The sequence below is a fragment of the Lycorma delicatula genome, chromosome 10 (assembly GCF_047948215.1).
Source record: "Lycorma delicatula isolate Av1 chromosome 10, ASM4794821v1, whole genome shotgun sequence".
Classification (NCBI taxonomy): Eukaryota; Metazoa; Arthropoda; class Insecta; order Hemiptera; family Fulgoridae; genus Lycorma; species Lycorma delicatula.
In genome coordinates, this window is record NC_134464.1 from 31,056,945 (window position 1) to 31,082,705 (window position 25,761).

Below are 25,761 nucleotides of genomic sequence, written 5' to 3' on the forward strand. Positions count from 1 at the left end.
GTCAATGGGTAAACAATAATACCATTCAATTCCATTCATATTATACTCCGACAATGTTTCTTTTACCCATAATGGCATAAACACACTGAGTTCACATCGGTGGTCTAAAGAAAACTATCAAGCGGTAGTTGAATCAAATTTTCAGCATGTGGCATGATCGACCACCAGTTAATTAATAGGCCCTTTCTTACTAGAACAATGTGTCATGGGGAGAAATTATCTAGAATTTTTAAACAATGACTTTCTTACATAGCTTGCACAAACACATTTCATGAATGAAGTTAGACAGTTCTTAGATGAAAACTTTACTGGTAAATTGACTGGATGGAGAGGGCCAGTAAATTGGCCACCTAGATTACCAGATCTTATTCCTTTAGTTACTGTTTTTGTGGATGGATAAAATGCAAGGTATATAAGCAAAACGTATACACAAGTGATATACTGATCGTTTGCATTATTAATGCTACTGCTTTCATCAAGGAACACAAAGACATCATTAGGTTGGTGACAGAAAAATATGTAAGGAAACAAGGTGAAAAGAACATCCATGTCAAATATTTATAGTAAATTAAATCGGCAAAAACCACAGCACCTTTTTTTTTTAAATTGATTAAAAGTATTTTTTTAAATTGTTTTAAAGTCTAAATTTATTATACTAATAACAGGTAATTTTAATTTTTACAATTTCATAACATTTTTCTGTTACGTTTTGTTCTGTTTTGTTTTTAATAATTAAAGTTAATTTTTTTTTTGTTTTTTATAAACTTTATTATATCAATTTTCTCAGAATTACATTCTCTATAAGTATTTATAATAAAATCGATGCATTTATTAGTCATTTAACAAAGTTACTGTATTTCAAACCAAAAAAAAATGTGTTTTTGTCATCAAATTTTTCTGGTTTATGCTGGATATCATGAAAACTCTGAGAGATGCAGTTCTGAAACTAGTTTTATTGGATATTTCAATGCAAAAAACAAAAGAAACCATCAAGTTTACCCCGTGTATCTATGATGTCTTAAAAATTTCAGTCTTCTCATTTCACCAGGAGAATTAAAATCCTTGCAAAATCTTTCAACTACTATATATCAAAGCATTTTTGGACATATGTTTGTTTTTATTAACTTTTTGCATATATATATTATAAATTATTTGCGTTTTAGACATTTTTCTAGTGTGTCATATAAAGTTTTTATAATATTCTATCACTCCCTATTAATTATATATATATATATATAAAAATGCTGTTGTACATTGAAATCTATCTATATTTTGCTATTAGACCTCACATCTCAAACCCTCAGTGTAGAGGGCAATTAAAACATTTTGAATGGAAAGGGTTTGTGATTTACATAATTTTAAAGAACACTGAAAATGTGAAAATTTTAAGCTATAACAATCCTAACCAAAAGGCAGTAAAATGTTGTTCACAGCTAGTTTCAAAAGTGGACTAGAGTATCTCTTTAATAACTCTTCAATAGTGAAAAATAAATACTCTATTACTAAACATCTACTGAACATCCAGTTTGGTATTAATTATTTATTTACATTCTATCCAAAATTAATTTTCTATGTTGTAATGTTGTTTTCTTTACTGAGTTGTAACTATTTTCTGCAATAGGCTTCTTATCAAAACATTATTTTGTAGAGATAGGTATGCATTTTTAAATTTGGTGCCAAGAAATTGGCAGAAGGGATCATAAATATACTGTTACATATTATTTTAATAAACAGGCTCTTTAAATTAAAAGTCTGGTATCATGAAATTATAAAAAAAACATGTTTGAAAAGGTTATAAGACCAATGAACTTGAATTAAGACTATATTTCACATAGATGAATACTTAAGTGATGTATTGTGTGAAATCATTATTTTTCCTTGTATTTTTACTTCCTTGTAAGTAAAGGAAGTAGTAAAAAATTTTGGTGTTCAGATATCAACAGAAATATCAATTTTGAACATCCTTGAATGTATTTTCACTAGTTTCGGCATGACGTCTGTACGTATGTATATGTCTCGCATAACTCAAAAACAATTAACTGAAGAATGTTGAAATTTTGGAATTAGGACTGTTGTAACATCTAATTGTACACCTCCCATTTTGACAATTAATTGAACCAAAGTGTCCAAAAAAAAATCCAAACTCATCTGGATTTTGGACTTTTTCTTAACAGCAGTATTAAGTTCTCATTGAGAAATTTTCAACGATATATCATATTTGGTACTTATTTTCATTTGTTCCAGAGTTATAGTCTAATGAAATATTTGGATCTTAAAAGGGGAAGATTTATTAATAATTAATTATTAACCTCCGATTGTAAAAAATTGTTTAAATAAATAATTATTCAATAACAATAAAAAAAAAAATATTTAAAAAAATCAGAAGTTATTAGTGTAATAAAATTTTATGTACGCTTAATTTTAATTCAAAAATTTTTACAGAGGTTAATAAGTAGTAATAAATCAATATATTTAAATTAAAAAAAAAAATAAATGTATAAGAAGTCGGATTCGAACTGATGTGTCCATGGTTGCGGATCCAACATGTTCTCACTTATACCAAATAACTACTTGAGCAATATGAAACTCAATTAATTTATATAAAATAATATAAAATGCTGATACAATCACCACAAAAAAATTTGATGCAAGTGGTGTTCACCACAATGCAATTGTGAACAGTCCACTTTATTAAAGAATTAGAGGATCGTATTTCACATTCAAATGAAATAAGTTTAAATGAAGTGCAGCAAAAAATGTGTGTATTTAATTTAATAAATGTACAAGGAAGTCATGTGGTGTCCAATCAGATTTTTTATTTCTTTTATTATTTTCCTAATATTTTTTGTATTTGTACATCTAACTATGTAAAGGTGCTTTGGCATCTCTGCAAAGTGCTGTTGACACAATATCTCTAATGTGTTACTGTGTAGCTGCATATTAAATAAAATCAAAATAATTTTTATTGATTTACAGTAATTTTTTATTTAAAATATCTTATTATTTTTATACAAGCACCGATTCATTTGATAAGTATTATTCTGTAGTTGCAATTCTAAATTATTTGTCATATGACTGGTTGATTACTGTCTACAAGTCTGTTACTTTTATCACATTATTTCTGGCTGTGTAACTGACACTTGCATCTTTTACATTGTTTTAGACAATTTAAATATTTCATAACATTCAATATATAATGATTCCAGTACAAATCTCTAATGTTTAGGTTTTTCCTCTTGAGATTTTATATAGTATTATTACGTGAATGATGTTGACAATGAATGAAAGCTACTTCACCACTAAATCCATAGTTATTCAGTTAATGCAATAGAATCTTTTGTCCCCAGTTGCCTGACTACATAAGCTAACCGCTGTATCAGTACTGGAGAATCATTGAATATATTATAAATTATTTATTTATTGTACATACTATATAAATATAAATAAATAAAATAAATGAGAATCTCACAAATTGGTTAGAATTAGGCAGATGAGTGAGGCAAGGCGGTGTTTATCAGCAAAATTGTTCACCCATAATGTCAAAGAAATGCTGAAAGAAATATTGGATGGCCAAAAAAGTGTGAGAATAATAAGTGGAAAAAATATCTATTGTCAAATTTGAAGATTTTAGCTAATGACACTTAGACTTTACAAGCTATGATAAAAGCATCAGAAGTAGATATGAAGGAATATAGGATGAAAATAAATGTGAAGAAAATAAAAGTTATGAAGGTGAATGAAAGGGAAGAAGTAACAGGAGGAGGAAAAATTGAACAAGCAAAAAGATACTGATGTCTAGGGACAATACTAACTGAAGACTGTAGGAATAAAGAAGAGATTAAGGTGAGAATTGCAATTGCAAAAGAGGCCTTTTGCAGAAAAAAAAACCTACTTTGAGTAACCTGGATCTAAACCTGAAATTGGTAAAATACTATGTTTGAGATAATTTTTCTATGGTAGTGAAACATGAGTTCTGGGTAAAGAGGAAAAAGGTAAGATCAGGGCTTTTGAGATGTGGGTCTGGTGGAGGATGGAAAAGATAAAATGGATGGACAGAGGAAGTAATGTAGAAGTATTAAGAATAATAATTGAAGATAGAACAATATTTGTGGCTGTCAGAGGCGGGAAAGGACCTTTCCTTTCCTGCCTCTGACAGCCACAAATCTGACATATAATTAGGGGAAAGGGAATAATAAGTAGAGTTCTTGAAGGTGAAAGAAGAAGAAGAAGAAGGAAATGTCAGTTAATGAGTGACATAAAAGGTAATGAAGTTTTGACGATATAAAAGAAAAGCATGGTACAAAAACAGATGGCAGTGGTGCCCCCTGGCACCACTGCCATATGGTGTCCTGCCAACAAGCAGAACACCATATCATGATGATACAGATTAACCCTTCTGTTAATTTAGAAAAAATTAACCACTGTTAATTATTCCATTATTTTTAATTTATTTTGTTGTATTAAAGTTGAAGATAAGCATAAATAAATGAAATTAGGATTTTATTTATTCTCAATGTTTATATTAAAATGAAAACATTATTAAATAAATAATAAACATATATTAATAAATACATACGTGAGTTCATCTATAAATAAATAAAAACATAAAACTACCATTAAACACTGTTATACAAAATTCCAAGAAATTAAATTTTTATCTTGAAAAACTGAATTTTTATGTTTTGGTGGGGGGAACCCCTACCTACATAATATTACTATTGCTATTATATAATTAATTACCTGCTATGGAATATAAGGGAAATCCTGCTTCATACACTATTCAGTTTTTATATGAAATCATAAGAAGATGAACAGCAAAATTTTCACTTTAACAGGTAATTAAATTTGTATTCCATTTCTTTATCGTAGCTCATGTATTAAACAACTTATTGTCACTATGTATGTATTTAGTTGTTTGATTAAAAGCAATATTAATTAAGATTATGGTACACATTTATATGAACACTATTTATTAATACTATTCCTTGAATCATATCTATATAAAACGTTAATTTAAAAAAAAAAAATGTAATAATTACACTCAGGAATTTTCTGATTCATTGCTTTGCACTTTCAAATGCCATTCTCTTTGGAGGACTTTGTTTGAGAAGGAATTTTGGATAATTTTTCAGAGAATGACTGTTTGGAATGACTTATAATTCATGTCATATTGATTCAAATGTTTTATTTGCAGTACTAAACATTTATACAAATAAATATGAAATTTAAAATATGCATCAGTTAATTATTTTTCAATCACCATAAAAAAAAACTACATCCAAGCATGGACTGAATAACACTGCAACTTATTCATCATAAACAAGTTTAATGAAAAGAAAATTACATATTTTCTGAATTTAACAGAAATTTTACATATAATTAAAAAAAGTAGCCCCAAAGTGGTAGTAATGAATTAAATTTTTTTTTTCAAAACTATAAAAAAAAATAAATAAAAAACAGCCGAAAATGATCTCCTTTTCTAAAAAATTTTAACATAATAAATAAATCCCTCTGAAATGAGAATGTCATCTTCCTATCAAGTTTGAAGAAAATTGGTAGTTTGCAATTATTAAGTTTTAAACAGGCTTATTTACATATATATATATATATATATATATATATACATATGTAAATAAAAATTCATTTATAAAAAGGTTATTTTTAGCTTAGGGATAATGTTAAAAAAAACTTCTTTGCAATTCTAATACATAAAGTTAGGATCTTTTTTTTTCATAAAACATTTTTTTTCTAAAATATTCCCTTGAGGCACAATTTAAAAAAAATTATTTTTTGAAATCAATTTCCCTTTAGTATAACTAAACTAGCTACATTAGTCGGGAAAATAAAAACTGGAAGATGAAGAGACCAACTTAAAAATTATAATTATTATGAAAATTAATTTCTAATAAGTCCTTCTGTAGTAAATTTGATAACTTTGGAATCTCCAACGAAATACTATCCCAATTAGAAATCAAAATATAGAGATGTAAAGAAATGATGGAAATAGATATGAAATTATTTTCATGAATTAAATAGGAGCAACTGAATTGGCAGTTCTATCAATCAAGTACACACAGTTTCTACTTATCACAGTTACTGACATAATGGTATTCATGAATAAAAATGGTATTAAATCGTATTTATAAATAAATGACGAAGATTTTTGGTGTTTATTTATGTTATTGTATTTATTTATATTTTTCAGTTTAAATCTATCAATTAAAAGTATTTTCATGGATTATTAAATACTTTATAATCATATGCATTAAGAAAGAAATATCTGCATTTTACTACTTGCAGCAGGATATATGATCAGAATTGTGTGTACTTGAACGATTGGACTGCTGTTGCAAGTTTGCCTTTCAGTTCACAAATTAGTTTCAAATCTACATCCAACATGCATCTTCCATCATTTTAGTTTAGCTATTTCATACTGCTAAACTTGTATTCATCTTACACTGATGATTCCCCAGATATCAAACTTATTGCCAAACACTCCCATCACATCTAGAATGTGACTGATTTGTGATTCCTTCACAAAAAACAGCTTGGGTGTTTTAAAAAATCGTTTAATTAAATTTTTATTCAGCAGAGTATTAAATAAGAGGTAGATGAAAAAAAGTCTTGTTAAATTTGTTTGTTTTAAATTAAAATTAAATTTTAATTTTCTGAAATCTAATGGAAAACCCTGTTTTTTAAAAACATTTTATGTCAACAATAAGAAAAAGAAAAGGATTAGGTGGTGTTATTTATTTTACAAAGTAAACAATAAAATTATAAAACTAAAAGATTTAATTAAATTTATTAAGTTGCATTCATTAAAGTGTTTACAGTAATCTTACTTTGTTCACAGTATTGTTGGTCACAACATTCTCTTTTTTGAGTCCTGCTGAATCAAAAAAATGCCAGACTTATTGTCCTTTAATGTACAGACCACTTTGTGCAATAAATTCAAGAGGATGTGGGAAAACATTCGGTAACAGCTGTGAACTGGGAGTTTTTAACTGTGTAAATAACGAAAGTGAGTTTGTTAAATGTTACCACAGAGTTTATTTTGTAATTTCTAAACTGTAATTTTATATCAGTAGAAATTTTTTATTTTAACAAAAAAAGTAATTACTGTTATTAGTGTAATTAAAAAACTAATAATTGAATTCTGTTTATTCATACATATTAAGCTAATTTAGTTTGAAAAAATCTTTTGTACACAACAATGGAGATAATTAATAAGATTGGATTCAAAAAATATGTATGTATTTGGGTTACTAGATTCAAACGGGAATGATGTCTCTTGAGCATAAACCTTGTTAATTTACGTAAGAAAACAATTTTTTAACAGTTTTCTTATAAGTACACAACATTTTATTATTTATATTATTAGAAATATATATGTATTACATAATTTCTTTGAATTTTTTTCCTTTGAATATAGCATTCTTATTATTTTACACGCACATTGCATAACAAAAATGTAAGCCTGATATGTAAGTCAAAATTTAGAACCAACTTTTTGATAGTGATACAAGCAATTTTTGAAGATATTTGACAGAAAAAAATGATAAAATATTGTTCACTGATGACATTTTTGAGTAAAAATTTTCAAAATTGCTTTATATTTATTCTGGGTGAAATAAAATTCACTCAAGTCATTCTAATTTTTTGTCTATATAATTAACAAATCCTTATAATTAATAATCCTTATAAATGTATACTTTTCAAATTTTCTGGATATAAAGTTGACAAAAGGCCAAACTTTTTCTTAATGACTTTTATAAAATCATCTTTTTACTTTCTTGCATGAAGTAAAAAAAGTAAGTATTGTGTTGTATTGTAAGTATTGATGTTGAAATTTTGGATTTAGGACTGTTGTAACATCTGATTGTGCACCTCCTCTTTTAATTGCAAACGACTGAACCAAAAGTATCCGAAAAGCCCAAACTCAAAACAAAATTATTTTTTGGGCTTTTTCTTAACCGCAGTAATAAGCCGTCATTGAGAGCTTTTCAACAATATATCATCAGTGGTATTTATTTTCATTGGTTCCAGAATTGTAGCTACATAAAAATTTTTATTATTGAAATATTTAGATCTTACAAGGGAAGACATATCGACTTGAATCAGACTTCATCTCCATTTCTTTTTTTTAACTTTTTTTTTTTTGAAGTATATTTACTTAAAAAATATGAACAAATATCAAAAGTTATTAATGAAATAAAGTTTTATCTATAATTATACATAATTTAATAGGCATACAAGAAAGTCATCTGGTGCCCAAATCAGATATTTTGCTTTTATATTTCTTTGTATAAAAACTGCTCCACAAACTGAAAGAATATTAACTAAAACAAAGTGGATATCCAAAGATAATATATTTTTTAGTAATTATGTAAGAAAGAATTATTTTTCTGTTGGAAATTATTTTAATATGGTTTTTAAACGAATTCATCTTTTATAATTTTACTGTAAAAAACAGTTTCAAAATAATCATTGAATGCTATATCAATTTTCTAATTAGTATATAATAATGAATACAGAATTAATATGTATGAAAACTTTACGTTGAAAATTAATAAAATACATATATATGTATATATTTTATTGAAACATATATTATAAAATTTATATTAATATTTATTACATAAATAAATCAATATATAATTATTTTTGTTTACCTATAAATCTTTTAATATAAACATTCAGAATATTTATGGACTGCCACATTATTAATTAATATTTAATTTGTGTGATTTTTTCAGGTTATGTTAAAATCAAAAATGGAATATGCTGATAATTATGAAAAAAACGTCAAACACCTTATCATAATAAATAAACAATAAAGTGATATTTTATAAACTTATTTGTAATATTTATATTATTGAAATTCAATTACAATAATCATATAATATTTATTAAATGGTTTTTAAACTTAATGTTAACCTTTTCATTCCTATAACAAAATGACTTACTGGTATTTTTATTGCTCGTAGTGTTTAGTAAATGTTTTAGTGCACTCTCCTTATACAGAAGGAAGTAATTTATGATTAGAAGATATGAGAAAATAGATCATACTCTTACAAAATTTCCAGTATTTCATAAATATAAATAAATGAGAAAATATAACAACTTTTATACATTTATAGGTATATAACACTGCAGAAATGTTATTTCTATTTGTTGCAATTAAATTTTTACTAACTGTTAATCAAAATTGCTTCTGTTATTTAAAAATAATTCACTTTTTGGGATTATATGTATTGCACGAATTGTACTAGTACACTTTCACTGAACATTGTTTAGTTTGATTAAAATTCTATTTAAGAAATTCTCCCCTGCCCAAAAAAGAACTGCTACTAATTCTCAGTCAATGACTACAATAATATTCAAAGTTGGGATTCAATTAACTACATGTCTCAGGAATTTAGCAACTATTTAAAGAATTATTCTCTAACTGGTATACTGGTTATATGAATAAACGTATACATATTTATTTATCTATATAAGCTGCCTCTTAAGTTTCATTTTGATGAATATCAACACAAATGAGATGCACATGTGCACACTCTCTCTCACACACACACACACACACACACTTGAGTGCATTTAAATGTGCATGTAAAGTATGTCAGCAAATAAAAATTATTTTTTAAATTTTGAAGCAATTGATAATGTTTAATACGTTACATCTTGAACATTTACACATCTACTTATACATGTGATTACTGGTGACTTATATCATCTGAATAAACACTCACATTATACATACACATATATAAAACGTTTAGAAAAAGAGATTATGTGATCAAATGAAGAGACTCTTAACAATAACTAGAAAAGAAATTGATTATTTTCCGTTTATTGAACATGCCAAAATCAGGAATTTCATTTCAAATGTTATTGTGTAAGTAGATTTTTAAAAAACTATTTCTGTCACTTGGAAATGTGTTAAACACATGCATGGTTAATATTAAAGTAGTTAATTTTAATCTGAATTACAAAATCCTTTTTTTATAATATAACAGAACAATATTGACAAGCCAGAAGAAACTTTAAGGAATACTGAAATTTGAATTTACTTTAATAAATCTATTAAATTTCACAACTTAAAAAAAACTTCATACTATTTTAAATTTAAACCTAATTGTAACACTATAACTGTAATTAATATTTTATTTTAAACTGTCTGGTTATGCATTCATAATGAATTAACTTTAGATAAGATGGACTGTCTTAAGAAAATAACTTATTTAATGTTATGTTTATTTTTTTATAAAAATAAACATAACATTAAATAATTGATGTAGACTATTTATATAGTCTACATCAATTTTAATAAATTTAATGATAAGTGATTGATTGTGGCAGTGTATTCCAGTTCAATGAATGATTGCTACTCAATATTTAAGAAAACCTTTGTACATATATATTTTTTAATTTAAACATGTGACCCTTTAAAAATAGGTAAAATTTTACAAGTCTCTATAATTTTTCGGTCTGTCTTTTTTTTTTTACATCAAAACCACTATCATGGGAAAGTTTAATTGCTCTATTTTATAAGATATTCAAATAAAACATTGTTATTTTTTACATATTTCAATGCCAACGTTCAGCTATCTCCCACACAAATGTGTGGAATACATTTACAAAATATTTCTTTTACTCAAATTATTGATTTTGAACATTAATTTTTTAAAATGACAAGATTCTCAGATTTAATACTTTGTATGCTTAAATTTATCTAATTGGACTATTCTATTATCTAATAGGAAAAAGTTTGAAGACTGATTCCTTATATGTTTTTTATAATGACCCTCAAAGTAGCCCATATTGTAAAATAGACACTTTTCAAATCTAAAATGGGAGAGCTCATAAATTTTAATATTTTTACAAAGAATTTTAAAGTAATCTTTAACACTGGGCAGTTGTTAGACCCTTGATGATGGATCATCCTTTTTTCAGCCTTTAGTCATGTCAGCACAATCACCATTGTTCAACAATTGAGTCTTAAACAAAGTACAAGCAATTTACATTTGTTTATTACTTTTTTCTGGGGAAAAGCTTTTAAAATAATGTGGTTTCACTTAAATTATAGATTAAATTAGAATATCATTCTAAATGATGAAATATGCTTCTCATATAAAAATGTTCTAATGCTACAACAATGATCTGAAACCACATTAAAATGAAATTTTTGTTGTAATGGCCTTACTTTTCAGTAAACTTTCTTAGGTATATTTCATAACACTGCAATTGTAACAATAAATACCAGTTTTAAATATTAAAAACAGAAACGATTTAATATAGCAAAATATTTCATTACAATCATAAAATAACAAATTTAGAGAATAATTTAGAAATTGTAAAAGTAGGTAGTTATATTTAAAAAATTAGAACTCTCATTAAGAAAAGTTAAAAAAAGTGAAATATTATTATCATCATACAAAATTGTCAATGTTTTTCTGAAAAATAAATGAAATGTATTTAGCGGACCAGACAGACATTTGCCATTCGATAAAAGAACATTACACAAATACTACATATAGCAAAAACAGTCTGTATAAATCACTTCATAGAAAGAAAACATATAACATACCAGATGGTTAATTATATCAACCAAATAAACATACATATGCATACATACACACAAACACACACACACACATACATACATATATATATAGCATTATATATATGTTTTATATACATATAAAACATGTAGAAAAAGATTATGTGATCACACGAAGAGAATTAATAATAACTAGAAAAGAAATTGATAATTTTCCTTTTATTGAATATGCCAAAATCAGGAATTTCATTTCAAATGTTATTCTGTAAGTAGATTTAAAAAAAAACTATTTTTTCTGTCATTTGGAAAAGCCAGTTTCTTCAGTTATTAGTACAATTAATAAAAAACATTTAAACAAAAAGCAGTTTTAACACACTATTTTGGTGTAGTGGTTAACTCACAATATATCTGATTTCAAAGTTGAGAGTTCTCTAGTTAAAATCCTAACAGGTAGTTGCTTTTGTATGGATTTGAATAATAGATGGATATTGGTGTTCTTGGTGGTTGTATTTCAATTTAGTCAACATGTCTCAGGAATGGTTGGCCTGAGTTTGTTCAAGACTACACATTTACTGGTATAGTTAAACTAACTGATAAGTTGCTAATAGCTTTAATTATTGATGCAGCTATAAATAAAAAATAATAAAAAAAGTAAAAACATAAGTTTTTAACTACTAGATGATTAAAATGCATTAGAGGAAATGTCAAAGTGTCATCCTTCTATTCTTGTGCAATCATGGTAATATTTTAACACTGAATAACATATTTTTCCAGTAAAGTTTTGTTTCAATTTATAAAATCAATTAAGTTTTTTATCATCAGCTTGAGGTAATGCAGGTAGTTTGAATTAAAATTAACAAAATGTTCTTCACAGTTTCCCAGAGTAAAAGAAAATCACATGAACATAGTGGCATTCACTTGTTCCATGATATTGAGGTATAAAAATTTTATTGATGTAGTCTTAACATTAAGAGCACATTGAAGAGGTGATCAATCTTGCTGCCAAAATAGGTTTGGTTCATGTCAAACACAGAGTCGTTCAATAATTTGGGAACATCTGTTACGATTTTGATGAAGAAATAAGATCTCAAATTTAATCTTTTTTTTGATCTCAGACAAAACATAAACTCCAGGAGATTAACTTTATTCACAAATTTAACAAACAAATAAAGTATGTTTGTTATAAACAGTTATGATTTTCATCAGAGCCCAATAAACATAATTATGATGATTAGTAAATTATCATAATTATGACAATTCAAGACCATTCAATTTCCAGCATGATTCATCAGAACATACAACTGAGACATGGAAATATAAGTATCTATTTTACAACAAACAATGAATTTGTCATAAAATTCCGCAGCCTATCAAAATAATTTTCACATGTGCATTAAAGTAATCTTGATCAATAAACTTCAATTACTTTAGAATCTTTAGTAAACCTCTTGTAGGTGAAACCAGTTTATGCTTCTGGTTGATATTTGAAGACTTTTTTATAATATTTACATAAGTTTTGTTTTTTAAAGTGAAATTAGACGTAGGCCTATCTGATCGTATTGGATTTCCAGTGTCACCACTATTTTAAAAGTTAATTTAGCTTATATAAATGTTAATGACTGAACAGTGGAGAACTGAAAAATGTTCCATGTAATTCTTCATGAATGTTAGCAGAATCCTTATTATTTTTAACCATCATATAATTTTTAACAAACTGCATTTAACAGAACTGTATTATATTTACATTATTATTATAATATATTGTCATTATTTTTTACTTTATTATATTATAAAAAGAATAAATGCAGCACTGGTCAAATATATGTAATTTGGTTGCACATAAAAGAGTTTACTGACCACTTCAAAATAAGAGCCATCAACAAGTAGTTGCATACAAACTCACAAAAGATCTTGAAAAAAATTTCTATAATTAGAAATTATGTAGTACCACACAGTTTCAAAACCAATGCTTTTCAATTGAACTCATATTTTTAATTCAAATACCTCATTATTATTCTAATAATTTCGGTTTCAATAAGGAACTTTCTGATACATCACATTGGATACATTAATATAATACTAATATGATTTGTGTATTACCACAAGAATTTTCTTTTCATTTTCTGAATGAAAAGACCATGAGATACTGGATGATATGATAGGCTGTAATAATGAGTATGCAAGGTTTCAGAATTAAATTAGGAATTTAAAATATATCCAGGAATAGTGACTGATTTTGACCGCAATTTAATAACAAGGACATATATATATATATGCTTGAAGTTGAAGAATTTTAAAACATAAGAATAAAGAAATGAAATGCTCAAATTTGCATGAACATTAATAATAAAGCAGTAATAATTACTGCAAATTGATATACCAAGTTATTGTTAGTAATTAAGATCTGAAAGATGTAGGACTAAATAATCTTTATACATTACAGTGCAAAATGTTATGAGATGGAAAGTAATATCCTTGGTTTTAAAAAATTAATAATTAATTGATACTTGAGAAAGCAGGAGAATATTACTTCAAAAACTATCACATCATCCATTTAACATTCCATATTTAGAAAATACTCATTATGATAGTTTATAAGAAAATTCAATACATATTACGGGTGTATTAGATGAAGAAAAGAAAGACGAAGGATGGGACAAACCTTGAGCTCACTTAGTGTACTTAATTAAAAAGAGATATAAAATAGATAATTGAGAATGTAGGAAATATGTTGAAGTTAAAAGATTACCACAAAACAGAAATATGTAGAGAATAGCATCAAACTAATCAAGATATCTAAAAAAATGAAAAGAAAAAAAATGGCTCTGTTACAAAAAAGAGGCCACTTAAATAATGAGGGAGCTCTGGAAATTGTTCCACTGTTCCTGGGAGAACAGTCCATCTTATTTGACATTTGAATTAATAAAAGTAGTATAAAAAAAAAAGATTAAAAAGTTATTTAAGTTAAACTATAAATAACATGAACATTAATAATAACTATATTTTAAGTGTTAAAATTTTAACACTAACTTATTTTTTAATTTTTAAACTTATTTGATTCTGGATTTTCTGAATTTAGAAAATAAAGATACTGCTTCAGAGATTATGTTATTCAGTTAAGCTAAGTTATTTCAATAACTTAAGATTAGTATTAATAAAGTTACAGTTTTTTAACAGTTCATAATTCTGAAGAATTAACAATCAGAATACAAGCATATTATGTTTCATTATTTAAACTGTCAATTTTCATACTATTTTAATTCAATCGTTTTCCATTTCTGAAATCACTATTAAAATTTAATTTCAACCCGTTTGTACTATTTTATATTACTAAATAATACTACTTAATCACCTTGATTTTGTACACAGTTATTCTATTGTTAAAGTAACAGAAAACAGTTTTTTAGTATTGTACTTATAAAAACACATGTTTATAATTTATTTATATTAAATAAATAATCAGGTCTGTATAAAAAATTGTTAAGCCTCTTTTTTTGTTTCTTTTTATAATCTAAACATAATTTAGCTGTCATTCAAATAATTCTCTTAGTGAAACAAATTACTTACTGATACTATAAATAGCTGTTGTTTTTACAAAATATATTTATTTTTTTAGGTAATGAATTGAAACAGTTGAGTCAGTTGGCTTAATCACAGCATGGAATTATTTAAAGTGTTGTCAATTCATATTAGTGAGTAAGATTATAACAATTTTTTATTACTTTTTAGTTATTTAAGTTAAAGTTATACCTTTTATAAATTTGTGAGGCAGTTTACTTTCATGGTAGGATTACCCAATTTCATGGCCAAACGCACTAAAGGGTAATATAATTAACATTACATGCAACCATTCTTAAATTTGTAATCAGTGAACTTCAGGAATACTGATTACTAATTATATCCAGGTTGTAAGTCATCAGTTAAAAAATGTTTAACTGTTGTGAATAAGATTTGAATCCATATAATTTATTATATTATATGGATTCATATAATTATTAGTTACCATATAATTTATTTTATTTGTTACTAATATAAATGGTGTTTTATATACATTTTTACTCTCCCATTATATAAAATATTTCTAGAAAATTTCTTATATTTCTAGAAAGCACAAAAGTGTTTTGTACAATTAAGTTTTTTGAATTTTTGTATTTTTTATAGTGTCAAACATTACATTTAAATTGAATGGTGTTAAACTGTCTTTCAGGAAACCAGAAACTAATCAGGATTTCAGGCTCCTGAAATCCTGATTAATTACCAGAATTGAAACATTTCAGAAAAAATCTTTTTGATTTTAACTAAATTTTGCATTTGCAGTTTTCTGTATATTTTAGTATTCTTTAACAAACGGCAAATGATAGTTTTTAGAAAATTCAGGGGACTTTCTAGAGAGAAAGTTTCAGTTCTCTTTTTCACAAATAGTCTCCAAAATTTTCAAGCCACTTTTAAGAAAAATACAGCTTTTTTATATAAATTTCTAGTAAATTAAAATTTTAAACTAACATTGTAAAAAAATATACAAACTCAAAAAAGAATTAAGAATTTTTTTTTTTTTACAAAGCATTGTCTTAAGGAAAATGAACTAAGTAATTCTATTTACTACAATATTGTTTACTATTTAATGGAAATTTCTGTTTAAAGTTCTAGTAAAAAAAGGGTACAAAACTTGACTTTGTGCCATGATCAAACATTACTAACAAAGAAGTTATACAGTTTTGAAACAACAATGAAACAACCTGTTTCCTTATAAAATAAAATAAAATATTTCCAAATTAATTCTGAAACAATTTTGTTATGTGTACCTGTGCACTTGTTGCATGTGTTGAGATAAAAACGCTACAAGTAAATGAAATAAAAATAAAAAATACCAGCTGACATCTAATTTCCTTCTGTTGTGTTTTATAATTTTTTATAAAGAAATTTTTATTATTTTTTTATTAATTCAATTTGTATTTCTTATAGCAATTAATTTTCTGTAAAACTAGTGGGAGAAGTGAGAGAACATCAGGTACTAACAGGCACTAAAGTTCTAAAAGTTAAAAAAAATAAATTTAATTAGAGCTATGTTATACAAGTAAACATGAAAAAAATATATATTTTTTAATATTGTCTGAATGACAAAGATGATGTATCAGATAATTGATACAAATTATAATGAATTCATTACTTTCAATTGATTGAAATAAATAACAACAATAAAGTTAACAATAAAACAACAATATTTTTATAAAGTTACATAACATCTAGTCATTTTTATAGTAATTTTCATATATAATTTACAAACTAAAACATTAATTTGTTTTTTCAGCAATTTGTCATGTACTGGTTATTTCATCAATAATTAATGAAAATTTTGAAGTGGATTGTGTTAAAGAATGTATTAATGTTTATGCACCGGTATGTTCAATCGGTGTGAATGGCGATGTAAAAACATTTCCAAATACATGTTTTATGCATCAGGAAAAATGCAAATCTGGGAAACGTAAGTATTTTTTAAAAATATTTTTACTACTGGAATCATATTTTCTTTTTTTATGTCTTATATTCCTCTAAATAATAATAATAAAAAAGTAAAAGAATCTGATATTTGTTGAACTGTTTTTGGAATTTTGTAAGTTTTCCATATTTTATGTATCGCTACTTATTTCTCATGCTTTTAATTTTCAGTTTTCTGGAAACTTGCTGATGGGGAATGCGCTGTCCCTCCATCCGGCATTCCATAAGTATCTACCCAAATTCAAATAAATTAAGGATATTAAAAAAAAGTTTACTTATTGAATTAATTAATGGATTGACCATATAAATATAATTTTTTTTAACAGTCTAAAATATATATTTATTTTTAATTCCTGTTCCTGTGCTAAATAAAATTTGAATTTATTATTGTATTTTTATTTCTTTAAATAACATTTTTTACAAATCTAAGGAGAGTTTAGAAATAAGAAGCTTAAACATCAGAAGCGAAAATACCTTAACTTTATTAAAAATTCTCTGAACTCACAAAAAACAACAATAATTACACTTAAATTTTTTCTCTGTACTGTAATATTCTTAACTGTTTTACTTGACACCTTAGTGGGAATTAATAGTTCATGTGCATACCTTGATTACTGGTGCAGGAAGTAAAAAATGGTAATTTAAATAATTATTATTGGGTAAGATAGTAAACTACATTGCTTATAATCTGATGGTTCTGGTATACCTGGAATGACTCAGGGAATAACAGCATAGTAGAAATTGGAAAGTTTGAAATAAGGATAAGACGCTGATAGCCTAGGCCCTTTTTAATGAAGTCAGTTTCTTCAGGTCACTTTTGAAAGTTAAACAACTCTGGTTATAATTTCATTGCATGCTGTTGGTATTTATTAATGGCTGTTAATCATCATAACAATCGATACTACTTGTATAGGGAAATTTTTTTTTAACACACAATGTGGCAATACTGCGCACACTTGATGTTAGCCCTGTGAAAAGTGTTGCCAGTGGCAGTTAAAGACTTAAGTATGGAATGTTGGACTTTCTTGAAAAATTTGACCCGAGTAAAACAAATGTGAGAGTAGTGTATTATTGGATATTTGAAAAAATTGTGTAAAAATGCACAAAACCAACCTGTCTTGCTCAGAGATGAGCCACTCAATTTTGCGTTACAATGCAAAATTGAGTTGCCCATCTTGGGAAAGATTCCGCTCACTTCAGATAGGTTGTAAAGTTGCCAAGTAAGTATAGGTGGGAAGAATTATTTTATAGGCTAAACTGCTCAGACATAGTGCACCAAACTAGTTCCTCAACTTTAAAACTTAAACGTGGACAATGATTTTTATCTCAGAAGAACTTTCTGTAGAAAGTTGGCATATCTGAGAGATGAAGTGGTAATCTCACTGGAATAGCATTTCTTCTGGATAGTTAGGAGTGGTCATTGAGAAGGTTAATTCATTATGTATAAAATGACCCTCATAATTTATAAAAAATAATAAAAGTAATTATTATTAAATATTTTTCAGGTTGTTTATACCTTTTCAAATATGCTTTTTCTATAAGGAATTGGATTATCATTATCTAGTATTATTACAGCATTGTATTAACAGACTTACATAATTCATTTGAGCGTCAGCCTAACTATTTCTGCAACTTTAAGTAGCCAGAAAATGTTTAACATTTATTGTCTAATATTATATTTTACTTTTACATTTCCATCAGTAATATTCTCAACAGTTAACACTTTCCTCTTTAACAATGTGCAAAAAACACTCTCTTCTTTACACTTAGTAAAAGATTCTTTTCTTTTACTAGCAAAGATTAGTGAATCTAATCACTAATCTAATAACCTTCACTAATCTTCGGTCATTTTTATTTTATTTTGTTTAATTTTTTTTTTTACTTTTTGAATTAAAAATATCATTTAGAACTCTAATTTTTTTTATAAATCAAATGATTTGTTTGATATTTTGTGGCTGAATCTTTTCCTTAGACCACCAATAAATACACGAAACATAAATTTGAATAAAATTGAAGTAAATTATTTAATTTAATATATATATATATAATATATATATATGTGTGTGTGTGTGTGTTTAGGTTGTTATAATATGTCTCTGTGCATCAACAGATATAAATTAAGTGTTGCCAAATGTTATATGTAAAAATATATATTACATGAAGGATCATGTGATAATAATTTTTTTTCGTAAAAGTTACAGTTGTCTTTATTTATATATAAAAAATATTTTTTCTTTGTATTTTGTATTTCAGCTGAGAAAAATACCCTTTTATAAGTTGTTACTGTTTTGAACCATGAACACTCTTATGCACATTTTCCACATTGTCCATCATACATTTTTCTCCAACCTGAAATAATTATTTAAAAAATTGATACCATTAAAAAATGACAAGTATTTTTATAATTAATTATATCTAGATTTATTTTCTACATTTTTGTGTTATAATAAATGTTGTCATTTGTGTATATGTACAAATACATATGTATTTTTTCCCTTCCATCTTCCTTTTTCCATTGTTCTACAAGTACGTCATTATCTAAAGAAGCTGAAAAAAAACGTCATTTATATGTATTCAGCAGATGTCATTTTCTTGATTTATAATCAAATTTCTTTTTCTTCTTGTTAGACAAAGGAAAGATAATACATTTACATCAATACACAATATATATATTGACGTGAATGTATAAAGAATGCATATACTATTTTGTTATATTATGTGAAGGAGTATAAACTGAAGAAGTATTATTATCGTGGTTTCTGATTAAAATTGCTGAAAATTTGATTTAGTTATCAAGTGATTCACAATAATAAAAAACAAGATGGCTGCCATATCATGTTACCAATTTTAACAGAAGAATTTTAGCAGAAAAACCCGCTAGCCTAACACTTGAAAAACTAGTACAAATGGCCATAAAAAAGGAGGTATTGTGAATTTACATAAAATTTGTTGATTCAATGTTACAACATTTGGTAAACTTCCTAAAAATATATTTACAAACATTCTAAGGTTAACAAAATCAACATATTGAACAAGGGGGACAACAATCATGTATTCTATTTAACTATATGGTTTTCCTAACAAAGATGAACACAATTAACAAAAAACATCAACAAAACCACTTATGAAGAAACAATTTCTTATATATATAAAAACATTTTATTGTAAGGAAATTTTTATACATATAGAGAGTATCCTCCTCTATGAATCATGAGACCTTGCCGTTGGTGAGGGGGCTTGAGTGCTCAGGGATACAGAGTAGCTGGACCGAAGGTGCAACCATATCGGAGAGGTATCTGTTGAGAGCCAGACTAAGGAATGATTCCTGAAAGAGGGCAGCAGCTCTTTCAGTAGTTGTTAGGGGCGTGAGTCAGGACGACTTAAACGGCCGTATCAACATCACTCAGTCCTCTGAGTACTGCGCAGCTGAAAGCAATGGAAAACTACAGCTGCTTTTTTTTTTCCAAGAAAATGTGGCTCTGCATTTTCACATAACAATAATGGAGGCGCCTTCCTTGGTAAAATATTCCGGAGGTAAAATAGTCCCCCGTTCGGATCTCCGGGTGGGGACTACTAAGGAAGGGGTCACCAGAAAATTAAAAAATAACATTCTACGAGTCGGAGCGTGGAATGTTAGAAGCTTAAAAAAGGTTGGTAGGCTAGAAAATTTAAAAAGGGAAATGGATAGGGTGAATGTGGATATAGTAGGAATTAGTGAGGTTCGGTGGGAAGAGGAAGGCGACTTTTGGTCAGGTGATTTTAGAGTAATTAACTCAGCGTCAAATAATGGGCAGGCAGGAGTAGGTTTCGTGATGAACAAGAAGATAGGGAGGAGAGTGGAGTATTTCAAAACGCATAGCGATAGAATCATTGTAATAAGGATAAAATCAAAACCTAAACCGACAACGATTGTTAACGTTTATATGCCTACAAGCGCCCATGATGATGATGAGGTAGAGTGTGTATACGAAGAGATTGATGAAGCAATTAAACACGTAAAAGGAGATGAAAATTTAATAATAGTTGGAGATTGGAATGCAAGCATTGGAAAAGGCAAGGAAGGAAATATAGTGGGTGAATACGGGCTGGGCAAAAGGAATGAAAGAGGGGACCGACTTATAGAGTTTTGCACGAAGTATAATTTAGTAATTGCCAACACCCAATTTAAAAATCATAATAGAAGAATATACACTTGGAAAAAGCCAGACGATACTGCAAGGTATCAGATAGATTATATCATGGTTAAGCAAAGATTTAGAAATCAACTCGTGGACTGCAAAACTTACCCTGGAGCAGACATTGATAGCGACCATAATTTGGTGATAATGAAATGTAGATTGGGGTTTAAAAACCTGAAGAAAAGGTGTCAGATGAATCGGTGGAATTTAGAGAAGCTTGAGGAAGAGGAGGTAAAGAAGATTTTTGAGGAGGACATCGCAAGAGGTCTGAGTAAAAAAGATAAGGTAGAAAATGTAGAAGAAGAATGGGAGAATGTTAAAAAGGAAATTCTTAAATCAGCAGAAGCAAACTTAGGCGGAATAAAGAGAACCGGTAGAAAACCTTGGGTTTCAGACGATATATTGCAGCTGATGGATGAACGTAGAAAATATAAGAATGCTAGTGATGAAGAAAGTAAAAGGAACTATCGGCAATTAAGAAATGCTATAAACAGGAAGTGCAAACTGGTGAAAGAAGAGTGGATTAAAGAAAAGTGTTCAGAAGTGGAAAGAGAAATGAACATTGGTAAAATAGACGGAGCATACAGGAAAGTTAAGGAAAACTTTGGGGTACATAAATTAAAATCTAATAATGTGTTAAACAAAGATGGTACACCAATATATAATACAAAAGGTAAAGTCGATAGATGGGTGGAATATATTGAAGAGTTATACGGAGGAAATGAATTAGAAAATGGTGTTATAGAGGAAGAAGAGGAAGTTGAGGAGGATGAAATGGGAGAAACAATACTGAGATCTGAATTTAAGAGAGCATTAAAAGATTTAAATGGCAGAAAGGCTCCTGGAATAGACGGAATACCTGTAGAATTACTGCGCAGTGCAGGTGAGGAAGCGATTGATAGATTATACAAACTGGTGTGTAATATTTATGAAAATGGGGAATTTCCATCAGACTTCAAAAAAAGTGTTATAGTTATGATACCAAAGAAAGCAGGGGCAGATAAATGTGAAGAATACAGAACAATTAGTTTAACTAGTCATGCATCAAAAATCTTAACTAGAATTTTATACAGAAGAATTGAGAGGAGAGTGGAAGAAGTGTTAGGAGAAGACCAATTTGGTTTCAGGAAAAGTATAGGGACAAGGGAAGCAATTTTAGGCCTCAGATTAATAGTAGAAGGAAGATTAAAGAAAAACAAACCGACATACTTGGCGTTTATAGACCTAGAAAAGGCTTTCGATAACGTAGACTGGAATAAAATGTTCAGCATTTTAAAAAAATTAGGGTTCAAATACAGAGATAGAAGAACAATTGCTAACATGTACAGGAACCAAACAGCAACAATAACAATTGAAGAACATAAGAAAGAAGCCCTAATAAGAAAGGGAGTCCGACAAGGATGTTCCCTATCTCCGTTACTTTTTAATCTTTACATGGAACTAGCAGTTAATGATGTTAAAGAACAATTTAGATTCGGAGTAACAGTACAAGGTGAAAAGATAAAGATGCTACGATTTGCTGATGATATAGTAATTCTAGCCGAGAGTAAAAAGGATTTAGAAGAAACAATGAACGGCATAGATGAAGTCCTACGCAAAAACTATCGCATGAAAATAAACAAGAACAAAACAAAAGTAATGAAATGTAGTAGAAATAACAAAGATGGACCACTGAATGTGAAAATAGGAGGAGAAAAGATTATGGAGGTAGAAGAATTTTGTTATTTGGGAAGTAAAATTACTAAAGATGGACGAAGCAGGAGCGATATAAAATGCCGAATAGCACAAGCTAAACGAGCCTTCAGTAAGAAATATAATTTGTTTACATCAAAAATGAATTTAAATGTCAGGAAAAGATTTTTGAAAGTGTATGTTTGGAGTGTCGCTTTATATGGAAGTGAAACTTGGACGATCGGAGTATCTGAGAAGAAAAGATTAGAAGCTTTTGAAATGTGGTGCTATAGGAGAATGTTAAAAATCAGATGGGTGGATAAAGTGACAAATGAAGAGGTATTGCGGCAAATAGATGAAGAAAGTAGCATTTGGAAAAATATAGTTAAAAGAAGAAACAGACTTATAGGCCACATACTAAGGCATCCTGGAATAGTCTCTTTAATATTGGAAGGACAGGTAGAAGGGAAAAATTGTGTAGGCAGGCCACGTTTGGAGTATGTAAAACAAATTGTTGGGGATGTAGGATGTAGAGGGTATACTGAAATGAAACGACTAGCACTAGATAGGGAATCTTGGAGAGCTGCATCAAACCAGTCAAATGACTGAAGACAAAAAAAAAAAAAATAGAGAGTATATGTATACTCATTTTATTTTTAAATGATCTATATATTTAAAATAATTGGAAAAGACCTTGACAAAGTCATCCAGCCTCAACCACTTGACCAATAACACCAATTTTTCTTAAAATGAAAACTTATGACCCATAGATATGTCATCAATGGTTTTATAGAAAAAATGAATAAAACTACAATTTAGAAAAAAGTAAAGATTTTATCTCTCGTGAAGTGATCTCACTTCACGATGCGCTGCTGCGCATCAATCGCTATTTTCGTATTAAATTACTCATTTTCGGAATAATGGAATTTCTTTCTTTGAATAGCGATTCATTATTGGTTTCTTTCTTGATGGGGCATCCAGTAACACTGTTAAGGAAACCCGTAATTACATATTTTATTCTATCCATATTACAAGTATTTCACTTTATTTATTGTATTTTTTGTCAAAATGTTTTGTAAACCATATTATTTTTAGTGTTTAATATCCATGAAAAGACGAATGCATAATCCACACTTAAATTTTACGCATAGCTAAACATACTATCTATGGACAGTACGTATTTGATTGAATTGTATTTGATCAGGCGGCATTCGTGCAGGGACTAGATCTCAATACAATCAGGGAGATCCACGGAGCTGAGGAGAACGCCATACGCCTGATGAACTGTTTAAGAGAGGCCTGCAACAGAACACTCCCCAAAAGACACCGTGCTAAAGAACTCCCACCAGTGTACTGATGACTGCTGAAATATCTACAAAAAGGAAAGAATGCCATCGACTTAGAAGATGAGAAACAAGGGCATACCGTGGAAGATGATCTTCCAGAGATTTTATCTTCAGTGCAGATGCATGCTGACCAAAGTTTCTGATTCATAAATTTATTATGTTTTTGTTAGGAATTAATCCATAGGAGAAATGTTAAACTGTAAAGGGTAAATTGATTTGGAATAATGAAATCACCATTTCAGGAAGACTTCTAAACAAATATGCAAAATTGTTGGAGAGTGTTCCTCCCAACAATGCTACAATTCTGAAAATTTACTATGTGGACTAAGGAACAGTATACTTTCCACTTCTGTGAATACTATCAGATAATATTATCTCTTATATCTTATCTCGCATTTTGTAGGTATAAGATTCTCATCCCTACAAAATGCATATCACAATTATTTCACATGGGACGCACCCATTAAATGTGTAGTAAGAAGTTTAAAAAAATTAAGAAGTTTATATTATGCCATACAATACTACAACATTACCTGTCTTTAATATGCAGTTAACTTTTCTCAGTTTACAACAATTTCTAAATGTTTTTTCTTGTCCACGATGAGAAATTCCACAAACTAGTTCACGCTTCTTTGAACAGTATATGTGTTTAGCACAATTTATTTTAGGGCAATCATTATAAACACCACACTCATCAAGAGCATTAGTGGTAGTAAGTGCTAACCAAGAACAAACTGAAAAAACTATAGTACAAATAAGTGTTAATATTTATTAATTTGTACTTTTTCTAAAAAAAAATCAAAATAACTAGCTAAAATACAATAGATTCTTGAAAAATAATTACACTACGTATTGATGATTAATGATGTACAGACCTGAAGAAAGACAGTTTCTCAGAAATAATAAAGTTTGGTTTTTGAACCATACATGTTATCAGTGCAAATTCATGAAACTTTGAGAAATACGAGTAGTTTGTTATGTAATAATTTTTAGTATATATAATAATTTCTTTACTAAGTAATGTAATAATATTTGATAGTTAACACAAAAGTTATTTGAGAATACCAGTTATCAGCAACGGGAAAGTATCAAAAGATAAGATCATAAACTGAAATTTATTGGTTTTATAAAGCTTGAGAATAGCATTCTTTCTATATATTGTAGATTGTAAAGAACAATACTTATTATGAAATACCAAAAGCCCATATCACATATAAAGAGATTTAAGCAAAATTGCAAAGCATCGACCAAAACTAGTTTGCATAAAGCAATGAAAATATATTTAACAGAGTTAACTCTGTTTAACTGTACTATGAAATAAATAAGTACATGTCATTTCCCTTTAATCAAATTCTCAGTGTGATTTAAAATAAAATCTTCTTAGTCTGGAATTTCAATTAGGTAAATATTTTTTTTATTTGCTATACTTATACTTTTTGCTTAAATTCATGATGAAAGTTACTTTTTTCTGTAGATTTTCTTCTGCATTGGTTTTTTGCCCAGCTAT

At 27.7% G+C, this 25,761-nt stretch overlaps 3 protein-coding genes across 8 annotated transcripts in view; 2 read left to right on the plus strand and 1 right to left on the minus strand.

Moving 5' to 3' along the window:
* The first annotated feature begins 4,774 nt into the window (after window positions 1-4,774).
* LOC142331051 (vasotab-like) lies at window positions 4,775-8,914 on the plus strand. The gene is made up of 3 exons (XM_075376688.1): window positions 4,775-4,835; window positions 6,854-7,021; window positions 8,757-8,914. The coding sequence occupies exons 1-3, from the start codon at window positions 4,808-4,810 to the stop codon at window positions 8,786-8,788; spliced, it is 228 nt and encodes a 75-aa protein (XP_075232803.1). The 5' UTR covers window positions 4,775-4,807; the 3' UTR covers window positions 8,789-8,914.
* A 773-nt stretch (window positions 8,915-9,687) lies between these two features.
* LOC142331050 (uncharacterized) lies at window positions 9,688-17,444 on the plus strand. The gene is made up of 4 exons (XM_075376687.1): window positions 9,688-9,898; window positions 15,180-15,255; window positions 16,872-17,045; window positions 17,231-17,444. Exons 2-4 carry the CDS (start codon window positions 15,222-15,224, stop codon window positions 17,284-17,286), a joined length of 264 nt encoding a protein of 87 aa, XP_075232802.1. The 5' UTR covers window positions 9,688-9,898; window positions 15,180-15,221; the 3' UTR covers window positions 17,287-17,444.
* Window positions 17,445-17,517: 73 nt separating this feature from the next.
* Window positions 17,518-25,761, minus strand: part of LOC142331049 (uncharacterized) — a 52,344-nt gene continuing 44,100 nt past the window's right edge. For 5 of the 6 annotated variants that reach the window (XM_075376685.1, XM_075376686.1, XM_075376684.1 and 2 more), the window contains 2 exons: window positions 24,788-24,997; window positions 17,518-19,408 (listed from right to left, as the gene is read on the minus strand). In XM_075376685.1, the coding sequence (XP_075232800.1) occupies window positions 19,365-19,408; window positions 24,788-24,997 (254 nt within the window). In that variant the 3' untranslated portion in view covers window positions 17,518-19,364. The remainder of the gene's footprint in view (window positions 19,409-24,787; window positions 24,998-25,761) is intronic. The other variant, XR_012757877.1, reaches the window with a different exon arrangement.

Coding starts and splice junctions, on each gene's coding strand:
- LOC142331051 (XM_075376688.1), top strand. CDS start 4,808: ATGAACAGCAAAATTTTCACTTTAACAG. Junction 4,836..6,853: donor CAAAATTTTCACTTTAACAG/GTAATTAAATTT, acceptor CTTTGTTCACAG/TATTGTTGGTCACAACATTC. Junction 7,022..8,756: donor TAACTGTGTAAATAACGAAA/GTGAGTTTGTTA, acceptor TGATTTTTTCAG/GTTATGTTAAAATCAAAAAT.
- LOC142331050 (XM_075376687.1), top strand. CDS start 15,222: ATGGAATTATTTAAAGTGTTGTCAATTCATATTA. Junction 15,256..16,871: donor AGTGTTGTCAATTCATATTA/GTGAGTAAGATT, acceptor TTGTTTTTTCAG/CAATTTGTCATGTACTGGTT. Junction 17,046..17,230: donor AAAATGCAAATCTGGGAAAC/GTAAGTATTTTT, acceptor TTTAATTTTCAG/TTTTCTGGAAACTTGCTGAT.